Here is a 23,101-nt window from a genome sequence, read left to right as displayed (position 1 = left end):
TAGTTTTGGTTTTTATGCCCAGTAGCATTCTCTTCATTGTGTTTGAAATGAAAGTAGTAAACCAAAATTGAATTGTAAACATTGTAATTATTCTTTATAATTACATTTTGAAGTAACTATTGTTTTTATTTTTTTCAAAATATTTTTAAAAATATATTTTATTGATTTTTTATAGAGAAGAAGGGAGAGGGATAGAGAGTTAGAAACATCGATGAGGGAGAAACATAGATCAGCTGCCTCCTGCACACCCCCTAATGGGGATGTGCCCGCATCCAGGGTACATGCCCTTGACTGGAACCGAACCTGGGACCCTTCAGTCCGCAGGCCGAGGCTCTATCCACTGAGCCAAACCGGTTAGGCCTTCAAAATATTTTTAAATGATTTTTAGAGAGACAGTAAGGGGGAGAGAGAGAGAGGGAGAAACATTGATATGAGAGCTTCGCATCTATTGGCTGCTTCCTGCATGCCCCCTACCAGGGATCCAGCCCACAACTCGGGTATGTGCTCTGTCCCAGAATGGAACCAACAATCCTTTGGTGCACAGGATGATGCCCAAGTAGCTGAGCCACTCCGGTCAGAGCATAACTATTGTTTTTAGAATGTAGTTGCCATCACTTTCATGGTGTGTATAAAACTGCTATATCGAATAAGTGTTTTCCTGTGTGTGTGTTTTTCTCTAGAACAAGAAAATTCAGATTCGGAGAGTAATGCCATCAATGTGTTATTTTTTGGAAAATTAGCAAAGGACTGTGCAAAAGTTTTCTCTGAAGGGGTAAAATATTTTCATATTACTTTATCATTTTAGAAGTGGGTTTAGAATTATTGATGATGCTATAGTCATCCTGTAGACTTTTTTTTAGAGATTCATTACATATTTGCAGGTATGTAAAAGAATGATACTTAAAGAAGCAACATCTTTAAAATTGCAGCAACCCTAAGATAGTAAAACTCATCATTGACATAAAAAGGGACATTTTTTCCTTTTACTTCATTTTAATTTTTAGTGTTCAATAGAATGTCTTAAAGATATATACATTTACCCTCAATTAAAAAAAAATTCTTACTAAGAAATAATATGAGCAGTAGTTCTCTGTATGTTTATAATGTTTTAGTTTTTTTTTTTAGTTTTTTTTTATCCTCACCCAGGTATATTTTTGGAAGGGAGGGAGACAGAGAGAGAGAGAAATATTGATGTGAGAGAGACACATCAATTGGTTGCCTCCCGCCTGCTTCTCAACCAGGGCCAGGGATTAAACCTACAACGCAAGTATGTGCCCTTGACTGAGAACTAAACCCACATCCCTTTAGTGAGCAGGCTCACACTCTAACCGCCAAGCTTCACTGGCAAGGGCTATAATATTTTTTTGTAATTGTTTTAAAAATACATGCTTGCTAAATCCTCATTAAAATGCTGTCAAAACGAACCCAGCAGCATATTAGAGCAGACACACAGACCAAGTGGGATTTATCCTGGGAGTGCAAGATAAGAAAATCAATCATTGCAATACATCACCTTAATAGAACAAAGGAAAAAAGGAAATGATCATCTTAATTGATGCAGAAAAGGCATTTCATAAAATCCTACACCTGTTCATAATCAAAACACTTAGACAACTAGGAATAGAAGGGAACTTCCTCAACATTATAAAGAACATTTATGAAAAATCCACAACTAACATCATACTCAATGCTCAAAGACTGAAAGCATTTCCCCTAAGATTAGGAATAAGACACAGGAATCTCACTTTCTCCACTGCTACTCAACATTGTACTGGAAGTTCTAGCTAGAGTAATCCTATATAATAAAATGGTAATATGCAAATTGACTCTAATGGCAGAATGGCCACTGGAGCAGTCACTATGAGGTGCACTGACCACCTCTTGGTTCCTTTCCCCGGCCGGCCGGCTCCGATTGCCTGATGGCCACCCGTGGTAAGGGCAAGGCCAGCGAGTGGGTGGGAACAGCCAACCTCTCGGTCCCTTCCCCCAGCCATCAGGCAATAATCACCCAATGGCGAATGGGGAACCAGGGATGGGTGGCAGCCGGGGGTGGAGCTGGCTATGGGCAGCTGGGAAAGATGGCCCTGATTGCAGGCCAGGCCTACGGACTGTACCCGCGCATGAATTTTGTGCGCCGGGCCTCTAGTTAAATAATAAGAAGAAATAAAAGACATCTAAATTGTACAGGAAAAAGTACAACATGATAACATGATCCTATATTTGAAAATCCCAAAGGATCCAAAAGAAAGCTATTAAAACTAATGAGTTAGCAGTATTTCAGGGTGTAAGGTAAACACACAAAACTCAGTAGGATTTCAATACACTTAACAATGAACAATCTGGAAATGAAATTATGAATATTATTCCAGAGATGATTGCATCTAAAGCAGCGGTTCTCAACCTGTGGGTTGCGACCTCATTGGCAGTTGAACGACCCTTTCACAGGGGTCGCCTAAGACCATCCTGCATATCAGATACGTACATTATGATTCATAACAGTAGCAACATTACAGTTATGAAGTAGCAACGAAAATAGTTTTATGGTTGGGTCACAACATGAGGAACTGTATTTAAAGGACCAGAAGGTTGAGAACCACTGATCTAAAGGAATAAATTTACGACTTGTACACTGAAAGTTAAAAAACATTGCTAAAATAAAATAAGAGCTGTATAAATGGAAAGACATGTATTCCTGGGTAGGAGGACTTAATATTAAGCTGTCAGAACTACCTAAAGTGATCTATAGATTCAATGCTATTTCTATAAAAATTTCAATGACCTTTTGTGCAGAACTGGAAAAGTCAGTTCTCAAATTCATAATGAGTTTCAAGGGACCCTGAATTCCAAAATAATCTGGAATTAAAAAAAAGTCACAGGACTCATGTTTCATGATTAATAAAACTTACTCAAGTGATACTGTAATCAACAGTATGGAAGGGGCATAAGGGCATGTATATCAATGGAATAGAATTGAGGGTTAAGAAATAAACACATATATCTATGCGTAGTTAATTTTTTAGAAAAATATATTTTTATTGATTTCAGAGAGGAAGGGAGAGGGAGAGAGAGAAACATCAATGATGAGAGAGAATCATTGATTGGCTGCCTCCTGCATACCCCATGCTGGGATCGAGCCCACAACCTGGAATCTGACTGTGACCTCCTGGTTCATAGGTCAGTGCTCAACCACTGAGCCACCCTGGCTGGACAGTTTAACCAGTCTTTTTCTAATCTTTTACTAAAAATACTCTATTACTAATCTTTAACATATATGACATCTTTTTTTTCTAATCTTTTAGTAAAAATATTGTATTACATCTGTATGGAATTTCACAAATTGCAAAGTGCTTCCATATGTTTATCATTGATAAATGTAGTAACCTTTAGTAATCCCCTGTGGTGATGGTCATCAGTACTGTTCTGAAAATAACCATTCAAAGCCTAAGATTTGCTATAGAACTTGTAGTAAGTGTAGAAACTGTCTCCACAAATGTATTTTTTTCCTGCCTCAGGGAGATATAGTGGACTTGAATTAGGTCTTGAAAATATTTATCTTAACTATTGTTCTTATGTGGCCATAGTTTTGAAAACGTTTAAGCAATATGCAAAGGTATAACCAGAAAAGCAGACACTGCCCCGCTACCTCTGAACACACTCCCATTGCCTTGTCCCATTGTACTGCTCTCTCTCGCTCTCTCTCTCTCTCTCTCTCTCTCTCTCTCTTTGGTATCCTTTCAGCTTTTATAAATACATATGTGTATATATGGATAACTGTATATGCACATATATACATAAATAATTTTGTATCCATATACATTTTACCAAGTGTCTTCTATCCATATTTTGTAAATTGCTTTTTTTTTCATAATATACCTTGGCTATCTTAGAAGAGGATTTTAAAAATAATTACATGTTTTTGAATGTTAAGGGATCTGTTTGCTTATATTTTTCAATACATTTCCACCTTTATCCTTTAGGATTCTAATATTAAATTTTTATTTGAAAAATAATATAAAAGGTTATAATATAATGAATTAGCAAAACATGTATAGTGCATCTGCAAAATATATACTGTATATTAGATATTAGTATTTTACCTGACATGTGAAAAGTGTTTTCTTCTATTGAAATTTTTAAAATAGATAGTAAAATAGAATAGAACTACACTAGCTAATTAATACTTGTCAGGTAATAGAGGATGTTAACAATGGTAAGTAAGCTTTCTCCTTTTTAAAATACAGTGGTGAGAAGACTGAGGTCAAGTTTACTTTAAATTCTTTCTGGGTTTAAAAATCCACAAATGCTGGTCATTTGGGAGGTCTAAGTAGGCTATTTAATTCAAGCTTATAGTATTAAGGTTAAAGACTATTGCAAATCAAAGGTAAAACTTACTGCATAAAACAATGAATTTTCTGTTTTGATTCCTGTACCTTTATTTGTTTCGTGCTCGTGCCCTTAAGGTTAGCTCTGTATTTGAATACAACAAATATCTTAAAACATTAAAAAAATTTTTTTAACAGAAGTTTAATTTTTGCTTTGCTAGACTAATGACACATTTTGCTGGAATACATACGTTCTCACTTTACTAGTTCCTCCTTCAGTATGAGACCCCTTTTCTCTTTTTCTCCATTTTTAGCTTTTATTTAAAGTAAGTTTGAACGTTTAATATCTACACTAATAAAAGAGAAACATGGTAATTGGCGTACGACCGCTACCCTTCCCATTGGCTAATCAGGGCAATATGCAAATTAACTGTCAGCCAAGATGGCGGCCGGCAGCCAGGCAGCTTGAAACTAACATGAGGCTTGCTTGCTTCAGTGACGGAGGACTCCAATGTTCCCCACCGGCTGCTGCAGGCCTCTGAGCCTGCAGTTTCAAACATTGTAACAAATACAGATGCTAAAAAAAAAAAACCAGAAAGCAGCTTTCAGCCAGCTGGGATCTCAGAGCTGGAGTTGATACAGAGTTTCGAGAACCGAAACAAACCAGATACCTGCTTTCAGGAGCGGAGGCCTAAGAGCTAGAGCCTCAGAGCTAAAGCTGGCCCAGAATAAAAAAAAAAAAAAACGAAAAAAAGGAGCAGTTGGGAGCTTCCGTCACCCGCCAGGCTGAAAACAGCCCTCAGCCCCTCACCCAGACTGGCCAGGCACCCCAGTGGGGACCCCCAACCTGAAGGGTGTGTGACCAGCTGCAAACAGCCATCATCCCCTCATCCAGGCTGGCCAGGCACCCCAGTGGGGACCCCCACCCTGATCCAGGACACCCTTCAGGGCAAACAGGCCGGCCCCCACCCGTGCACCAGGCCTCTATCCTATATAGTAAAAGGGTAATATGCCTCCCAGCACTGGGATAAGTGGAGCTGAGAGGCCTCCCTGCACCGGGATCAGCGTGACAGGCGGCAGCACCCAAACCCCCTGATTTCCCTGCGGCTCTGTGTGTGACGGGGCAGGGCCACAACCTCCCTATCGGCCCTGCTCTGTTCGTGACAGGTGAAGGCGCCCCAACCCCCTGATCGGCCCTGCTCTGTGGGTGATAGAGGGCAGCGCCCCAACCCACCCCCCCACCCCACGGCCCTGCTCTGTGTGTGATGGGGTAGAGCCATAACCTCCCCATTGGCCCTGCCCTGAGTGTGACAGTGGCGGCACCCCAACCCCCTGATGGGCCCTGCTCTGTGGGTGATGGAGGGCGGCGCCCCAACCCCCCCGCCACCAACGGGCCCTGCTCTGTGCGTGACGGGGCGGCGCCACAACCTCCCCATCAACCCTGCCTTGAGTATGACAGGGGGCAGTGCCCCAACCCCCCAATCGGCCCTACCCTGAGCGTGACTGAGGGTGGCATCACAACCTCCCAATCCGCCCTGCTCTGTGCATGACGGAGCGGCGCCCCAACTCCACAATCGGCCCTGCTCTGAGGCCAACCAGGGGCTGCACCTAGGGATTGGGCCTGCCCTCTGCCACCCGGGAGCAGCCCTAAGCCAGCAGGTCGTTATCTCCCGAGGGATCCCAGACTGCGAGAGGGCACAGGCTGGGCTGAGGGACCAACCCCCCCCCCCCGAGTGCACAAATTTTTGTGCACCTGGCCTCTAGTCCTATATAATAAAAGTCTAATATGCTAAGTGTCCGGTTGACCGGTCAGCTGTTCAACCAATCAAAGCATAATCAACACTAATAAAAGAGAAAAATGGTAATTGGCGTACGAGCTACCCTTTTCATTGGCTAATCAGGGCTATATGCAAATTAACTGCCAACTAAGATTGGCAGTTAACTGCCAACAAGATGGCGGTTAATTTGCATATGTAGGCACAATGCAGGGAGGCGAAAGGGAAAGCAGGAAGAAGCCCCCTGCCACTGACAGTGATTGGAAACCCAGGGGGGAGCTAAGAGCTGGGGGGCAGGGCAAAGGCGGCCCTGGGGCCGCCTTTGCCCTGCCCCCCAGCCATGATCTGAGAATCAGGTGCCTCTTCCGCCCTGGCCAGTGATAGCAGGAAGTAGGGGTGGAGCCAGCGATGGGAGCTGGGCACGGTCGAAGCTGGCAGTCCCGGGAGCTAGGGGTCCCTTGCCTGGGCCTAAAGCGAAGCCCATGATCGCGGGGCCGCTGCAGCTGTGGGTCCCCGCTGCCCGGGCCGGACGTCTCAGCCAGAGGCGTCCTGCAGGGGCAGGGGCGGAGCCCGCGCAATCGCGGCACCCCCCGCTGCCACTGCAGGTCCCCGCTGCCCGGGCCGGACGCCTAGGCCAGAGGCGTCAGGCCTGGGCAAGGGGCCGATCCTGCGATTGGAGGGTGATGGGGGTCAACGCCTGAGGGCTCCCAGTATGTGAGAGGGGGCAGGCTGGGCTGAGGGACACTCCCCCCCACACACACACCCAGTGCATGAATTTCGTGCACCGGGCCCCTAGTCTATACTAATAAAAAGTTAATATGCTAATTAGTCCGGGAGACCTTCTGGACGTCCTTTCAGACAAAGCCATGGTGGCGGGACCGAGGTAGAGGTGGTTAGCGGCAGTTAGGCCAGGAGGGGAGGGCAGTTGGGGGTGATCAGGCCGGTTGGCGGGGGGGTGGCAGTTGGGGCGAGCAGGCCGGCAAGGGGGATCATTTTGGGATGAGCAAGCTGTTAAGGGGGGGCAGTTGGGGGCGATCAGGCCGGCAGGGGGGCATTTGGGGACAAGCAGGCCAGCGGAGGAAGGGGGCAGTTGAGGACGAGCAGGCCAGCAGTGGGTGGGGGGCAGTTGGGGGCGAGCAGGCTGGCAAGGGGGGCCAGTTGGGGATGAGCAGGTTGGCAGGGCGGGGGGGGGGGGGGGGCTGGGGCGGCAGTTGAGCGTGAGCAGGCCAGCAAGCATGGTGGTGATCAGGCAGGCAGGCAGGTGAGGGTTAGGAGCCAGCGGTCCTGGATTGCGGGAGGGATGTTCGACTGCTGGTTTGGGATCGGGCCTAAACTGTCAGTCAGACATCCTCCAAGGGGTCCCAGGTTGGAGAGGGTGCAGGCTGGGCTGAGGGACACCCCCCCCCTCCCGCCCCCCATGCACGAATTTTGTGTAGCAGGCCACTAGTGTGGATATAAAATATGAGGAAAGACTTTTTGTATTTTGAAAGTTTTAAAAATGTTTTATTACAGAACTGTCCAAAAGTAGACATTTATTAATCAATTTTTCTCATTTCTGTAAGATTTGGTTGTGAGAGAAGTAGTAGAGTAGTGCCTGTCTTTAAAGTCAGGAGATCTGGATTTTTGTGTTGATCTATAATTAATTAGCTGTATGTGACCTCATTTATCCTTTCTGGCTCTTATTTTCTGAAAAATGAAGGTCCTTTTCCATTCCTACAATGCTAAGATGCTATTACGTAAGGTTTGTAGTAAGTTCAGCTTATTGAAGATTTAATACAGGTATTTTCTTTTTATATTTACATTCATATGTTTGATAATACATTTGGTTGTCTAAACATTTGTTGAATGTTTTCTGCCCTCTACTATGCTAAGTGTCAGGGACTTAACTGAATAAGGCAGTTATGGACCTTGCCACTATGGAACAGTGTTTAATGGAGAAGAGTGGAATTAAATATTATGGAATTAATTATTTTATCCAGTTGTAATATATAACTGAGAAGATTGAATAGTAGAATGAGAAAAGTAGCAGAAAGAATGAGAGCAGGGGTACTGTGAGAGTGGATCAGTAAGAAAAGAACAGCATATTTACAGACCCTGAGTGAGGATCCTGAAATGCTAAAGAAGTATGAGAAGGTGTAATTCCAGATTGAGGAACACAACATGTAACTGGTGAGATAGGATCAGTGTAGTAAAAATTACTTAATGCCTTTTAAAGTCAAATAAGTGTTTTTGTTGGGTGGTTATTAGTTGTTTCATATTGTCTGTGTCCTGTCGCTCCTCATTAAGAATGCCGGAGAATTTTAATGTATCGTCTATTGAAAATTAGCAAATTTATACTGTGTCCTTGTTTACATTTTCGTTACTGAATTTATCTATTTGCTTTTTATTTTCATTGCTGAATAGTTTATAAATGGAAGTTTCTTATGTCTCATACCCTGAATTTATAGGCACATATATTAGCTTTATAACAATGTGGAGTTTTTGTACTGAGTTTTCTTAAGTCTGAGATTGTTTCATTTAAATTCCACTCATAATACTGTTGGATCATGTGTTTTATCTTCATTTTGTTTATTTGTACAAACTTATTGACATAAATTGAGATAAACATTGATTTTTGAAGTGCCAGTAAAAAAATAAGATTTTCCAAATGATTTAGTGTTTTCCTGGTCTATGAAATGGGATGTTATATCATCTATGGCTGCACTGTTGATAACCTTTTAGAGGAGGTGGTAGGCTCAGTCTTATATTCCATAAGCATTAAACAAGTCCAGCAAACCAGTTTCCATTTTATAGCAATGATTCCTGTTTATAAATAATAAAAAATTATAGATACTTTGATAATGGAAACTTTTTTTTATGCAGGACACCATTGCAGTGGCTGGTTTTATTGTTTTGTCTTCACCTACAACAAGCAAAGATGGTGAACATTGCTTATTTTTGAAAGCACTTGAGGACTTCAAGTCAACTGTTTATGTAAGTGTGTAACATTTAGTCTCTACTCATGTTATGGTTTTAATGAGGTAAGGTGATGGAATAGAAGTAGTGTTTCTATAAATCTGCAGGTAAACTATTTAGCCTGACTGAATTATTTTAATTTAATATTTTAAGTTTTAAAAATAGAAAATATTTTTTCTGACTTTATGTTTAGATGACTCCAGGTAGAAAATAAAAATCCCTTAAAGATAGTTACATATTGATGAAAATGTTGAAACTCCACAGGCACTCCAGACTTCATCTTATTCTTTGCAGTTATATTGTCAGCCTCTTTGATGATCTATTGAATTGCGCTTTTAAGTTGATCAAGTATCCCTTTTTAGGTAAAACTGATTTCTTCCTATTTTATTCTTTATGAAGGTGCTCATTCTCTCTGTCTTTACTTTTTCCCTCCTCTAGACCCACCCCCTCCATCCCCACACACATTTGGAGACTACCTGTTTGCGGAAACCTGTCATATAGAGTTGGGTCAAGCCATGTGCGTACAGGCCAACATCTGCCTGTTTCTCTCTAATGTGCACAGGGCATTATTGGGCTAGAGGTTGTCCTGTGGTATTAAAATTAATGAATTAGACTGAAGCTTAGCTTAGACAACTTTGCACGTCACTGTTAATTTTTAAGCCATAACTTTATGCCACTGATGTGTTTGAATATTATATACAGTTAAGTGTGTAGTTTTACTACAATTAAAGGTCTGTAACCACATTGGAAGTTGTTGTATACAAATAAATCCTTTCTGTGTTTTTTTTTTTTCAGGTTTATGTTAAATCTATAATAGATTTTTCTACAGAGTCAATGTCTTTGGTAAGATGATATTTACTTTAATTTAGAACATGAACACACACCCCCACATATACACAACTGTAGATACACACATGAATATATATGTATATTTATAATCTGATTTTGAAGTAGTATTTGATTCAGTGGGAAAACATAATCTCTACTTTTTTGATATCTGATGTCCATTCAAGGTATATATTTACCTAGTAATTATTACCTGGTTATTCTGTTGTCTGGAAGATCTGCTGATGTTTTCTCTAAGCTACATGCATAAGGAAACTGAAACAGAAAAAAATTTTATTTGTGTGAAGACATTGGGATTTCTACTACTTTTAAACCTTAGCCAAATGTATTTCTTTCATTTTAATCAGATTGTATTTAAACAGATTTTTATGTGTTGAATTATGTAATTAGAAGTAGTTTATCATGCTTGTCAGACATTTTGCTCTTCTTTTTTTCTCACTTTTTTCAGTATTTAATACAATTTTATTATCATAACACTAGGAAGTTCCCATTTTTACAGGTGAGGTACTTGTAGCTGAGTGAAAATGGAAAGAAGCTAATCCTATATAATAAAAGGCTAATACACAAATGGGCCGAACGGCGGAACAACCGTTCGCTATGACGTGCATTGATCACCAGGGGGCAGACACTCAATGCAAGAGCTGCCCCCTGGTGGTCAGTGCGCTCCCACAGGGGAAGCACCGCTCAGCCAGAAGCTGGGCTCATGGTTGGCAAGCGCAGTAGCGGTGGCAGGAGCCTCTCCTGCCTCTGCAGCAGGCAGACATCCCCCGAGGGGTCCCGAACTGCAAGGGGACGCAGGCTGGGCTGAGGGACCCCACCCCCAGTGCATGAATGTCGTGAACTGAGCTTTTAGTGTCACGATAAAGTTTAATACAAAATTTGTATTCTACTACGTTCTTAAGCCCTTAGTTTCCAGTGGGCAAACAAGAGTTCAGAGATTTTGTTTCTACTTGACAATGACTATTAGGTACAGGTTTTAAATTCTGAATAATCCTGTAATGGTATAATTCAAATTTTTGATTTAGGGAAAGTATAACCAATTAAAGGATTAATGTACTTTGTTAAAAAAAGTAAATTAACCCCAAATATTAGTATTTCTCAGAATTAGTATAAATAGATCAGGTTCAAGCATCCATGAACCCATAAATAAGGCAGAGGAAAACAAAGGAGCCTCTAAACTTGAGGTAAGTGGTTTTTCAGAAAGCCCAGGTATTCTGAACTATTAGGATATAACTTAGCTGCTCTGCATACATATACTAACTTTCCATTTACATGGAAAGCCAAATTATGGTTAAGTTGTTTGATGGCTATCAATTAACAAGTACATTATTTAGATGACCAAAATAGATATAGTCATTCATTTATACATTAGGGAGATATTTCTTAAGATAGTATATTGATGGGTAGTAGGACCAGATGTTTGAACTCTTTTTTTTAAAATAATATATTTTATTGATTTTTTATAGAGAGGAAGGGAGAGGGAGAGGGATAGAGAGTTAAAAACATCGATGAGAGAGAAACATCAATGAGAGAGAAACATCGATGAGAGAGAAACATCGATTCGGCTGCCTCCTGCACACTCCCTACTGGAGATGTGCCCGCAACCAAGGTACATGCCCTTGACTGGAATCCAACCTGGGACCCTTCAGTCTGCAGGCCGATGCTCTCTCCACCGAGCCAAACCGGTTAGGGCATGAACTCTTTTATTGATTGTTTGACAAATATGTAAACTTAAACTTGGGAATCACTTTCCCTTTTCTTTCCAAACTTATATACAGTTATTTCAGAAAATTTCATTTCTCTTACCATTTTTAATGTCTTCACACCATTTATAATCAAAACCTAGCTTTATTTAGGCCAAAGTAAAATCTATTTCCCACAAATTCTGAAGTGATATTACTTAGGGTTAAAAACCAGAACCAAAATCTTTTAAATGTCATTACTTAGAATTGTGTACAAATTATACTATTTATGATCAAAGTTATTCCTAAGAAAAATTAATACTAGTGGTTTATATAGCAACCTTTTAAGCTGTACATTTCCTTTTTCAAGCTTCAGCCTCTTATCAGACACTCAAAAGAAGAAAAATGTGGTTAGATGACTCTTCTTTGATGATAATATGATTCTAAAATGTAAATACTTAATATTGACTTATGTACTGTTTTTCTTCAGGTTCCAGCAACACGTTATACGTACACACCGCTGAATGAACTCAAAGGTGGCATGATTGTCAATGTCTATGGTGTTGTGAAGTTCTTTAAGCCTCCATATCTAAGCAAAGGAACTGGTAGGTATTAAAATTGGTCAAGATTCTAATAAACTGGCGCTGTTTTATTGGTTTCAGGAATACAGTTTCAGTATCCTGTCTTAGAAGCTCAAGTCATATTTACAATTGCCAACCAACACTTATGTGTTGGCCTGGGGCTTGTGGGCTGGGGTCAGCTCCTGTGTTGAGCGCCTGCCCCCTAGCGGTCAGTGCACATCATAGCGACTGGTCGTTCCTTCGGTCGATTTGCATATTAGGCTTTCATTATATAGGATAGACAACACACTTTTACCTTGATTTAATTCAGTTAAACTAAATCAACATTATTCTAATCTGAAACATTATTTGTAAAAGGCATTATTCTATGTGGTTAAGAAGAGAAGGGCACTGCCAGTTAAGCTATGCTTCACTGTCAAATGTAAGATGTGATCAAATTTTAGATATGTTAAAAATGTGGATAAGTGGTGGTGTTGATGAAATACTTTACTACCTGCTGGGAACTGTGGCTCATGTTGGGAACACAAAGATGTTCTCACTGAAATCATATTTTTAAAAGATATTGTATATCACATTATTGATGTGCAAATTTTATTATGGTAGAACTAGTGGCCCGGTGCACAAAAATTTCTGCACTCAGGGGGGAGGGAGGTCCCTCAGCCCGGCCTGTGCCCTCTCACAGTCTGGGACCCCTCGGGAGATAACGACCTGCTGGCTTAGGGCTGCTCCCGGGTGGCAGAGGGCAGGCCCAATCCCTAGGTGCAGCCCCTGGTCGGGCTCAGAGCAGGGCCGATTGGGGAGTTGGGGCGCCACCCCCTGTCATGCACAGAGCAGGGCGATCGGGAGGTTGTGATGCCACCCTCAGTCACGCTCAGGGTAGGGCCGATTGGGGGTTTGGGGCACCGTCCCCTGTCACACTCAAGGCAGGGTCGATGGGGAAGTTGCGGCGCCACCCCCTGTCACGCACAGAGCTGGGCCAATCAGTGGGCTGGGGCACTGCCCCCTGTCACTCACAGAGCAGGGCCCATCAGGGGGGTTGGGGCTCTGTACCCTGTCACGCACAGAGCAGGGCCAATCAGGGGGTTGGGGCACCGCCGCACTCACACTCAGGGCAGGGCCGATGGGGAGGTTATGGCTCTACCCCGTCACACACAGAGCAGGGCCCATTGCGGCGGGGGGGGGGGTTGGGGCGCCGCACCCTGTCACACACAGAGCAGGGTGGATAGGGAGGTTGTGGCCCCGCCCCCTGTCACACACAGAGCTGCAGGGTGATCAGGGGTTTGGGCACTGCCCCCTGTCACACTGATCCCGGTGCCGGGAGGCCTCGCGGCTCCGCTGATCCCGGTGCTGGGAGGCATATTACCCTTTTACTATATAGGATAGAGGCCTGGTGCACGGGTGGGTGTCGGCTGGTTTGCCCTGAAGGGTGTCCTGGATCAGGGTGGGGGTCCCCACTGGGGTGCCTGGCCAGCCTGGATGAGGGGATGATGGCTGTTTGCAGCTGGTCACACACCCTTCAGGTTGGGGGTCCCCACTGGGGTGCCTGGCCAGTCTGGGTGAGGGGCTGAGGGCTGTTTTCAGGCTGGGGGTGACTGAAGCTCCCAACCGCTCCTTTTTTTCTTTTCTTTTTTTATTCTGGGCCGGCTTTAGCTTTGAGGCTTGGCTCCAGCTCTTAGGCCTCCGCTGCTGAAAGTAGGTTTCTGGCCTTTGCTTACAATGTTGCGGTCCTGCTGGCTGAAGCCCAGCGGACTAAAGAGGTTTCTGGGGTTTTGTTTAGCTTCTATATTTTTAACATAGTTGCTCAGAGTTTCAGCTCAGAGGCCTGCAGCAGCAGGCGGGGAACGTTGATGTCCTCCGTCACTGAAGCAAGCAAGCCTCATGTTAGTTTCAAGCTGCCTGGCTGCCGGCCGCCATCTTTGCTGGCAGTTAATTTGCATATCGCCCTGATTAGCCAATGGGAAGGGTAGCGGTCGTACGCCAATTACCATGTTTCTCTTTTATTAGATAGGACTAGGGGCCCGGTGCACGAAATTCGTGCATTGGGTGTGTGTGGGGGGGGAGTGTCCCTCAGCCCAGCCTGCCCCCTCTCACATACTGGGAGCCCTCAGGCGTTGACCCCCATCACCCTCCAATCGCAGGATTGGCCCCTTGCCCAGGCCTGACGCCTCTGGCCTAGGCGTCCAGCCTGGGCAGCGGGGACCTGCAGTGGCAGCGGGGGGCACCGCGATTGCGCGGGCTCCGCCCCTGCCCCTGCAGGATGCCTCTGGCTGAGGCGTCCGGCCCGGGCAGCGGGGACCCACAGCTGCAGCGGCCCCGCAATCGTGGGCTTCGCTTTAGGCCCAGGCAAGGGGCCCCTAGCTCCTGGGACTGCCAGCTTCGACCGTGCCCAGCTCCCATCGCTGGCTCCACCCCTACTTCCTGCTATCACTGGCCAGGGCGGAAAAGGCACCTGATTCTCCGATCATGGCTGGGGGGCAGGGCAAAGGCGGCCCCAGGGCCGCCTTTGCCCTGCCCCCCAGCTCTTAGCTCCCCCCTGGGTTTCCAATCACTGTCAGTGGCAGGGGGCTTCTTCCTGCTTTCCCTTTCGCCTCCCTGCATTGTGCCTACATATGCAAATTAACCGCCATCTTGTTGGCAGTTAACTGCCAATCTTAGTTGGCAGTTAATTTGCATATAGCCCTGATTAGCCAATGAAAAGGGTATCGTTGTATGCCAATTACCATTTTTCTCTTTTATTAGTGTTAATGAGCTTGAAGTGTGCTCTTTAGTGGGGTGACAAAGGAAATATCTTATTTTCATATGGTCAGCTATTTTGTTAATGTGTAATGTAAGGACTTAGTCTATATGAAAATGGTCCTGTGAAGCCTGCTAGCATAGAGATGAGAAGTTTGAAATAGTTGTTAACTAAGTCTGAAGACCACAAAGGGGTGTTTTATTGGAAAGCCTGTTTTAGCGGAAAGAGAAACAGTAAACATTAAAGTTAAAGCAGATAAATGTTTGTTTAAATATGTATTTTTCACATATTTTCATTTGACTTTATTTTTTCCAAGTCTTCATTTCCCACCCCATCATACCATTCGACATACATTTTTGCATACTTTCATCTTAGTAGTTTCTTCTGACCATCAGATTTTTTCCCTCCCTGAATCTTACATGTGCTCATTCTGGGAATTTGCTATAAAGAAATGATAACTCTGATCCTCCTCCATTTGCAAGTGTTATCTGGCTGGCTGTAATTGGCCTGCCAAATTGAGGAGAAGCCACATTGCTGGTAATAATGTCCGCTGAACTTGCTTAAAGATATAACTTAAAAATTTTTTTGCACTTGATATGTTGCTAATTCTTACCATTAAAAGTTTTTAGTAAATTAATCAGTAAACATATTATCAAAAATCATAAAATGATAGTAATATAGAATAAAAGTATAACTTTAAAAACATTGATAACTCAATATTAATTTTAAATTGTTAGCATAATAAATTTCTTCAACAATGTTATTAAATCATTAACATATAATGAAAGCATTGGGGAAGTATAATATTTATTATCCTATGTAATAAAAGCCCAAATTACAAATTGTCCCCTCGACCAGGAGTTCGACTGCTCGCTATGACATGTGCTCACCACTAGGGGCTGGCGTGAATATGGCATGCGTTGGCGACTCAGCGCCAGCAACAGGCAGCAGTGAAGGTGCTGCTGGCCCCAGTGGGTCCCGACAAGGGTGGGATGGTGGAGCAGGTGAGCGGGTGGCACCAGGCCAAGGCAGGTGCTCATGGGGGCCAATTGCCCCACAGACTGTGACCAGTGGCAGGAGGCAGGGTTGCCGCCTGGCGCCCAGGCACTGAGGGAGCTGGACAGGAGCCCAATTGCCCCGCTGATCGCCCCACAGACGGCGACCAGTGTCCCTTACAGAGAAAGGGCAAATAACAATATTAAAATATTTCTTCTAATTATTTTCCTTTCAATGTGCACGAACCCATGCACCAGACCACTGGTATATTCATAATTGTCCTGTATGTCTATCAGATATGTTTAGTTGGATCCAATCCCTTATTTAAAAAAATCATGAGCCCTAACCTGTTTTGCTCAGTGGATGGAGCATCAGCCTGCAAACTGAACTCCCAGGTTCAATTCCGGTCAAGGGCACATGCCCAGGATGTGGGCTGGATCCCTAGTTGGGGACTTGCAGGAGGCAGCAGATCCAGGATTCTCTCTCATCCTGGATGTTTCTATCTCTCTCTCTCCCTCTTCCTTCCTCTGTGAAATCAATAAAAACATATATTAAAAAAAAATCATGAGTAGTAATAAGCCATCTGTTGTGACAAAGATATTTCTGTATTTATTATGAGATACTAAATTAAAATGTCATCAATTTTATCATTCATATTCATTGAAATACTACTAGCAAGATGGTAAAGTTTTAGAACTGTCTATGTTGTAACTGTAGTTACACCTATATTTTTATTTCTGATGTTAGAACCCATCCTTCAGCATGCTACAGGTGAGTCAAACAAATAGCACTGGTTTTATGTTCAGGAAAGGAACACCTTCATTAGTATTAGCACTGAGAAGTACCAGAATAAATGTACAGGAACAATCCACAGCTGTTCCTTTTTTATACTATGCTAGAGGCCCGGTGCATGAAAATTCGTGCACTGGAGGGGGGTCCCTCAGCCCGGCCTGCCCCCTCTCACAGTCCGGGAGCCCTCAGGGGCGGGAGGCTGCCCGGCAATCGGGAAGGCGACGCCCCATCACACCTTTGCTGCTGCTACTGCTGGCAGCGCAAGCCTCAGGTGGCCCTGGGGCTGTGGGGACTGGGCGCTGACATCTTTGAGGGCGGGGCAGTCAATTAGCATATTCTCTCATTGGCTGTGGGCGCCACCATATTTGCAATGGCATGAGGGTCAGTTAGCATATTCCCTCTATTAGATAGGATAAAGCATCCTATCTAATAAAAGAGAAACATGGTAATTAGCGTACGTCCGCTACCCTTCCCATTGACTAATCAGGGCTATATGCAAATTAACTGCCAGCCAAGATGGCGGCCGACAGCCAGGCAGCTTGAAGCTAACATGAGGCTTGCTTGCTTCAGTGATGGAGGAAACCAACGTTCCCCACCTGCCTTGCTGGCCTCTGAGCTTGCAGTTTGAAACATTGTTACAAATATAGAAGCTAAACAAAACCCCAGAAACCTGCTTTCAGCCGGCCAGGATCTCAGAGCTGGAGTTGATACTGTGTTTCAATTATAGAACCCAAACAAACCAGATACCTGCTTTCAGCAGCCTCAGAGCTAAAGCTGGCCCAGAAGAAAAAAGAAAAAAGAAAAAAAGGAGCAGTTGGGAGCTTCAGTCACCCGCCAGACTGAAAACAGCCCTCAGCCCCTCACCCAGACTGGCCAGGCACCCCAGTGGGACCCCCACCCTGAAGGGGGTGTGACCAGCTGCAAACAGCCATCATCTCCTCATCCAGGCTGGCCAGGCGCCCCAGTGGGGACCCCCACCCTGATCCAGGACACCCTTCAGGGCAAACCAGCTAGCCCCCACCCATGCACCAGGCCTCTATCCTATATAGTAAAAGGGTAATATGCCCCCCAGCACCGGGATCAGCAGAGCTGAGAGGCCTTCTGGCACCGGGATCAGTGTGACAGGGGGCAGTGCCCAAACCCCCTGATTGCCCTGCGGCTATGTGTGTGACAGGGGGTGGAGCCATAACCTCCCTATCTGCCCTGCTCTGTTCGTGACAGGGGAAGGCGCCCCAACCCCCTGATCAGCCCTGCTCTGTGCCTGATAGGCGGGAGCTCCCCAACCCCCTGATCGCCCTGCGGCTCTGTGTTGACAGGGTGCGGCTCCCCAACCCCCCCACCCCACGGGCCCTGCTCTGTGTGTGATGGGGTAGAGCCATAACCTCCCCATCGGCCCTGCCCTGAGTGTGACAGTGGTGGCGCCCCAACCCCCTGATCGGCCCTGCTCTGTGGGTGATAGAGGGCGGCGCCCCAACCCCCTGATTCGCCCTGCTCTGTGTGTGACAGGGGGCGGTGCCCCAACTCCCCTATTGGCCCTACTCTGTGAGTGACAGGGGGGAGCTCCTTAACTCCCTGATTGGCCCTGCTCTGTGCGTGACAGGGTATGGAGCCCCAACCCCCCTGATGGGCCCTGCTCTGTGCGTGACAGGCGGCAGCGCCCCAACCCCCTGATTGGCCCTGCTCTGTGCATGACAGGGTACGAAGCCCCAACCCCCCTGATCGGCCCTGCTCTGTACATGACAGTGTGCGGTGCCCCAACCCCCTGATCGACCCTGCTCTGTGGGTGATAGAGGGTGGCGCCCCAACCCCCTGATCCGCCCTGCTGTGTGTGTGACAGGGGGTGGTGCCCCAACTCCCCTATTGGCCCTACTCTGTGAGTGACAGGGGGAGCTCCTCAATCCCCTGATCGGCCCTGCTCTGTGTGTGACAGGGGGGAGCTCCCCAACCCCCGATTGACCCTGCTCAGTGCGTGACAGGGTACGGAGCCCCAACCCCCCTCATTGGCCCTGCTCTTTGCGTGACGGGGTGGCACCGCAACCTCCCATCGACCTTGCCTTGAGTGTGACAGGGGGCAGTGCCCCAACCCCCCAGTCGGCCCTACCCTGAGCGTGACTGAAGGTGGCATCGCAACCTCCCCATCCGCCCTGCTCTCTGCATGACGGGGCGGTGCCCAAACTCCCCAATCGGCCCTGCTCTGAGCCCGACCAGGGGCTGCACCTAGGGATTGGGCCTGCCCTCTGCCACCCGGGAGTAGCCCTAAGCCAGCAGGTCGTTATCTCCCGAGGGGTCCCAGACTGCAATTGGGCACGGGCCGGCCTGAGGGACCCCCCCTGCCCCCCGAGTGCACAAATTTTTGTGCACCGGGCCTCTAGTTATTGTATAATACACATCTAAATATCACATATAATGTACATAACTACTTATGCGGAGGATAATTACCCTTATGCCACTCAAATTTAGGTAGGTGGAAAATAATTTATTCTGTTATATATCATTAGCTGGAATTTTTTATTAAAATTTATTTTATAAATGTTACATTCAATGTGTTAGAGGCAATTTGGTACAATTTAGCATCCTTTTTGACAAAATTTTTTTAGAGACTTTTCTCTCATCATTAGTAATAATGATTATATATGACCTGTAGCAGACTGCAACCTTATATAAGGTATCAAATGCTTTATTTCCAAAGCTTTATATTCAGTCTTGAAGAAGTTGTAGATTTAATTTTTGCAGAAGTTTATCAGTCCTGTTGTTAAAAAAGCTATAGACATGTTTTTTATTCAATTGTGGTAACATTTATTATGAAAAACAGAAATTCTCAGAGATTATGTAAACAGCAAATATTAAAAGATTATTGTATTATCAAAATTGATTTTGATAATGGATCATCAGTGGTACATAATGTGGCCTCTTTCAAATAGGAAGACAGGGTCATTGCTGCCTTCATAGTATTTTGAGATTTTATAGCAATTATCTTCTCTGAAAGCCTCACATTTACTTTTGCTTTAGAGAGCTGGCTAAATGGAGTAAAAAATGCAGTTTTTTGTCTTGTACAGATAACATTGATCATATTTTTTTAGATAACACATATAGACAATTTTAATTTTAGCTTTTTCTCAGATTTTAAAAAATTGCTTAGTCCGGCCAGTGTTGTGCAGTGGTTGAGCATTGACCCATGAACCAGGAAGTCTCTGTTAGATTCCTGGCCAGCGCACATGCTCGAGTTGCAGCCTCGATCCCCAGTAGAAGGCGTACAGAAATATCTCTCTCATCATTGATGTTTCTATCCCTTTCTTCCTCTCCCTTCCTCTCTCTGAGATCAATAAAAACATATTTAAAATATAAATAAAATAGCTTAATTTTTTTAAAGCTTGAGACATTTTCTTTTTTTTATTATTGATTTTTCGAGAGAGTGGAAGGCAGAGGGAGAGATATAAACATCAATGATGAGAGAGAACCATTGATCAACTGCCTCCTGCACAGCCCCCCCACAGGGAATTAAGCCTGCAACCTGGGCATGTGCCCTGACCAGGAATCGAACCGTGACTTGGTTCATAAGTCAGTGTTCAACCACTGAGCCACTTTTAAACCATAAAAGTCTGAAAAGTCATGAGGAAGATTTTCTCTATGAGGGACTAATTTCACTCCCACCTTCTGCTAATGATGTCTTTTAAAATATAAAATTAAGACTAAAAGGAGTTTAGAAACAACATAGTACTAAACTACAGTTGTAAATGAAACATTTTGTTCTGTGTAATTTGTATTGCCTGTATTCTTCAGGGTTATGACCCTCTAAATATTTTAGTTCTTATTCACTAAATTCTGTTATGTCTTTCATACTGATTGTTGTTTACATTTACAGGATGCCCTAAGTGTGATGTAGTATCTTCTCTATTGTATAAATGTGGAATTAAAAGTGGTACCAGTTATGCTATATTGCAGTAAAACTTAATAACAATGGGCAGCTGGCCCACAGCCATGTTTGCCTACCTCTGATTTCATTAATGATTATGGTTTTCAGCACATTTTAGAAGGATTCAGACAGTAGAGTGCCTGTATTTATATTTGCTCCCTCTGAAGTTACAATTAAACTCCAAGTTTAAAAAAGGTCTGATTTTAATGTCAAATAGAAGGAAGAGGAGATGATAGTTAACAAGATATGCTAGCCAAACTTCAATGCTGAGATTTGGATGGTTGATGCTAACTGATTTAACCAAGAAGATAATTTTATTTTGATGCATGGGGACAGCATACGCAGGAAACACCATATCCCAAAGTATCTATTCTGTTTGCAGTCAATCCTCATTCCCATCCCCAGTCCTAGGCAACCACTAATTTTCTTTCTGTCTGTATATCTTTCTGGATACTTCATATAGAAGACTCACAGAACATACAGGCTTCACTTCTGGCTTCTTTCACTTAGCGTATGATTTGAGGTTCATCCATATTGTAGCAGGTATCAATTTTTATTACTGAATATCAATATACTTTTATAGGTATTTTAAAATATATTTTTGTTGTTTGGTCTTTCTTGTTTTAAATACAACCTTTGTGAAGATAGAGACCGTTGTTCGTCTTTGTAATTCCAGAATAGCTGTTATGAACTGTGAACTCATGGAATACCTATCTGCGTACCTGCCTACCTATTTATTTAATCTCTGTCACTATATATATCAAAAGATCATAGTGATCATGCTCTCTCCTTTTTCCTGCATCCCATGATCGTTTGCAATATAGTAAAAACACAAAGGGAAATTATATAACCTCACACCAGCCTATTAAAGGGAGTGCTGTTGTATGTGTTGTATAATGCTTCCTTGTGAAACAAAGATTGTAGCATATAGTATGACCTTGATTCGGTGATTTGCCTTCATAGCTTTTACTTGAATGTTTCAATAATAAACTTTTATAGGAGCGGAAAGCTGTAGCTGAAATACTGATTAGTTTAAAAGCAGTGCTGTAGTAGATGAAATGGTGGAGTAGCTTTCAGGAGGTATTTTTTGGGGGGTTACATAATTTATCCATGGATGATTCTTTGATTAAGGACTTTGCTTAGATGTGCTACCAGCTTTTTCTTATAATAAAACTCCAAGGCAATTTACACTTAATCATACTGAGGAAATTAGGTGAATTGCTCAAGATTACAGAGCATAGGGCTTAATTTATCATTTGTTATCTTTTCCATATTTATATCAAGTTACATGAAGTATTACCTAAGTGTTAAAGTAGTTAAGTACTTTGTCAACAGTTTAAATATAAAGTCTTACTAATGCGTTAAAGTAGTTAAAGTCATTACTGTAAAGGTTGAATATCTTTTTAGATATTATGTACTCTTTCGGTAAAGTAAGAATACTGACTTATAAAGGTCTTTTTACTATTTCTACCTTTCCTGCTGATGTTAGCTGTCAAGAAAATAAACCATAAATTTATCTTCTTAGCCTTTTAACTTTATTATTAAAATGTGAAGTTATAAGTTATCCCTAATTCCACAGGTTAATTTTTTCTTCATTTGGGGATAAGTAAAAAGTGGATCATGGGAAATGAATATTTTCATTTTATATAGTCATTATTTAAGGATTATATATGTATGTATGTTTGTTTGTATTTGGTAGAACACTGCTTAGAGTAGTTAAATAAAGCTTATTTTAGTAGTTTGCCTTTTTAGTATTTGTTAAAATGGGTAGCTTGTGCCCAGCCAGTGTGACTCAGTTGGTTGAGTGTCGTCCCATGCATTAAGAGGTCACTGGTTCCATTCCTGGTTAGAGGCAGCTGATGGATGTTTCTTTCTCATCGATATTTCTATCTTTCTCTCCCTCTCCAATCTTCTAAAATCAGTAAAAAAAAATGTTAAAAAATAAATGGGTACCTTGTTTTCCAGTCATGTCATGGATCTCTTGCCAATTGAAAGAACTCAAATATTTCATTTAGATTGCTACTTGTCTTTATTGTTCTTGAGTGCAAATTATTAGACAGATTTGTAAAATGACACCTGTTTTTTCAATCTGAAATCGTGTTTGCTTCTCAAAAGTATATTCATATTTAAGTACAAAATCAAAGTATATAAAATGGTATTTTATTTTGAACTCCTCATTACTTTATAGATAATCTTAGGAGATTCTAAGAGCATCCTTATGTTTAGTTACGCCATCCCAGAGAGCTTGCTCTGCAGCAGGTAGATGATCTTTTGAAGAATACTGCTATTGTAAGTCTTTTTGGGCCTGCAGCTCAGTAATTGAATAGAACTGGTGTGTGTGTGTGTGTGTGTGTGTGTGTACACCTGCAAGGAAAGTACTTATAAAGTTAGATTTAATATACTGACAAACTTCGCATGAAGAAACAGATGACTAAGATCCCATATGTATCTTAGATTTTTAAAAGGTATGGTAGAGCCATATGACAATGGCAAGCAAGAATGTGT

General features: G+C 43.3%; 1 protein-coding gene across 5 annotated transcripts in view; it reads left to right on the top strand.

Moving 5' to 3' along the window:
- POT1 (protection of telomeres 1) overlaps positions 1–23,101 on the top strand; it is an 83,507-nt gene that overhangs the window by 6,088 nt on the left and 54,318 nt on the right. For 3 of the 5 annotated variants that reach the window (XM_059711700.1, XM_059711697.1, XM_059711699.1), the window contains 4 exons: positions 681–772; positions 8,960–9,070; positions 9,848–9,895; positions 12,071–12,185. In XM_059711700.1, the coding sequence (XP_059567683.1) occupies positions 681–772; positions 8,960–9,070; positions 9,848–9,895; positions 12,071–12,185 (366 nt within the window). The remainder of the gene's footprint in view (positions 1–680; positions 773–8,959; positions 9,071–9,847; positions 9,896–12,070; positions 12,186–23,101) is intronic. The other 2 variants (XM_059711701.1, XM_059711702.1) reach the window with 2 other exon arrangements.

This window comes from Myotis daubentonii, chromosome 10 (assembly GCF_963259705.1).
Source record: "Myotis daubentonii chromosome 10, mMyoDau2.1, whole genome shotgun sequence".
Classification (NCBI taxonomy): Eukaryota; Metazoa; Chordata; class Mammalia; order Chiroptera; family Vespertilionidae; genus Myotis; species Myotis daubentonii.
This window is presented reverse-complemented; position numbering and strand designations above follow the sequence as displayed.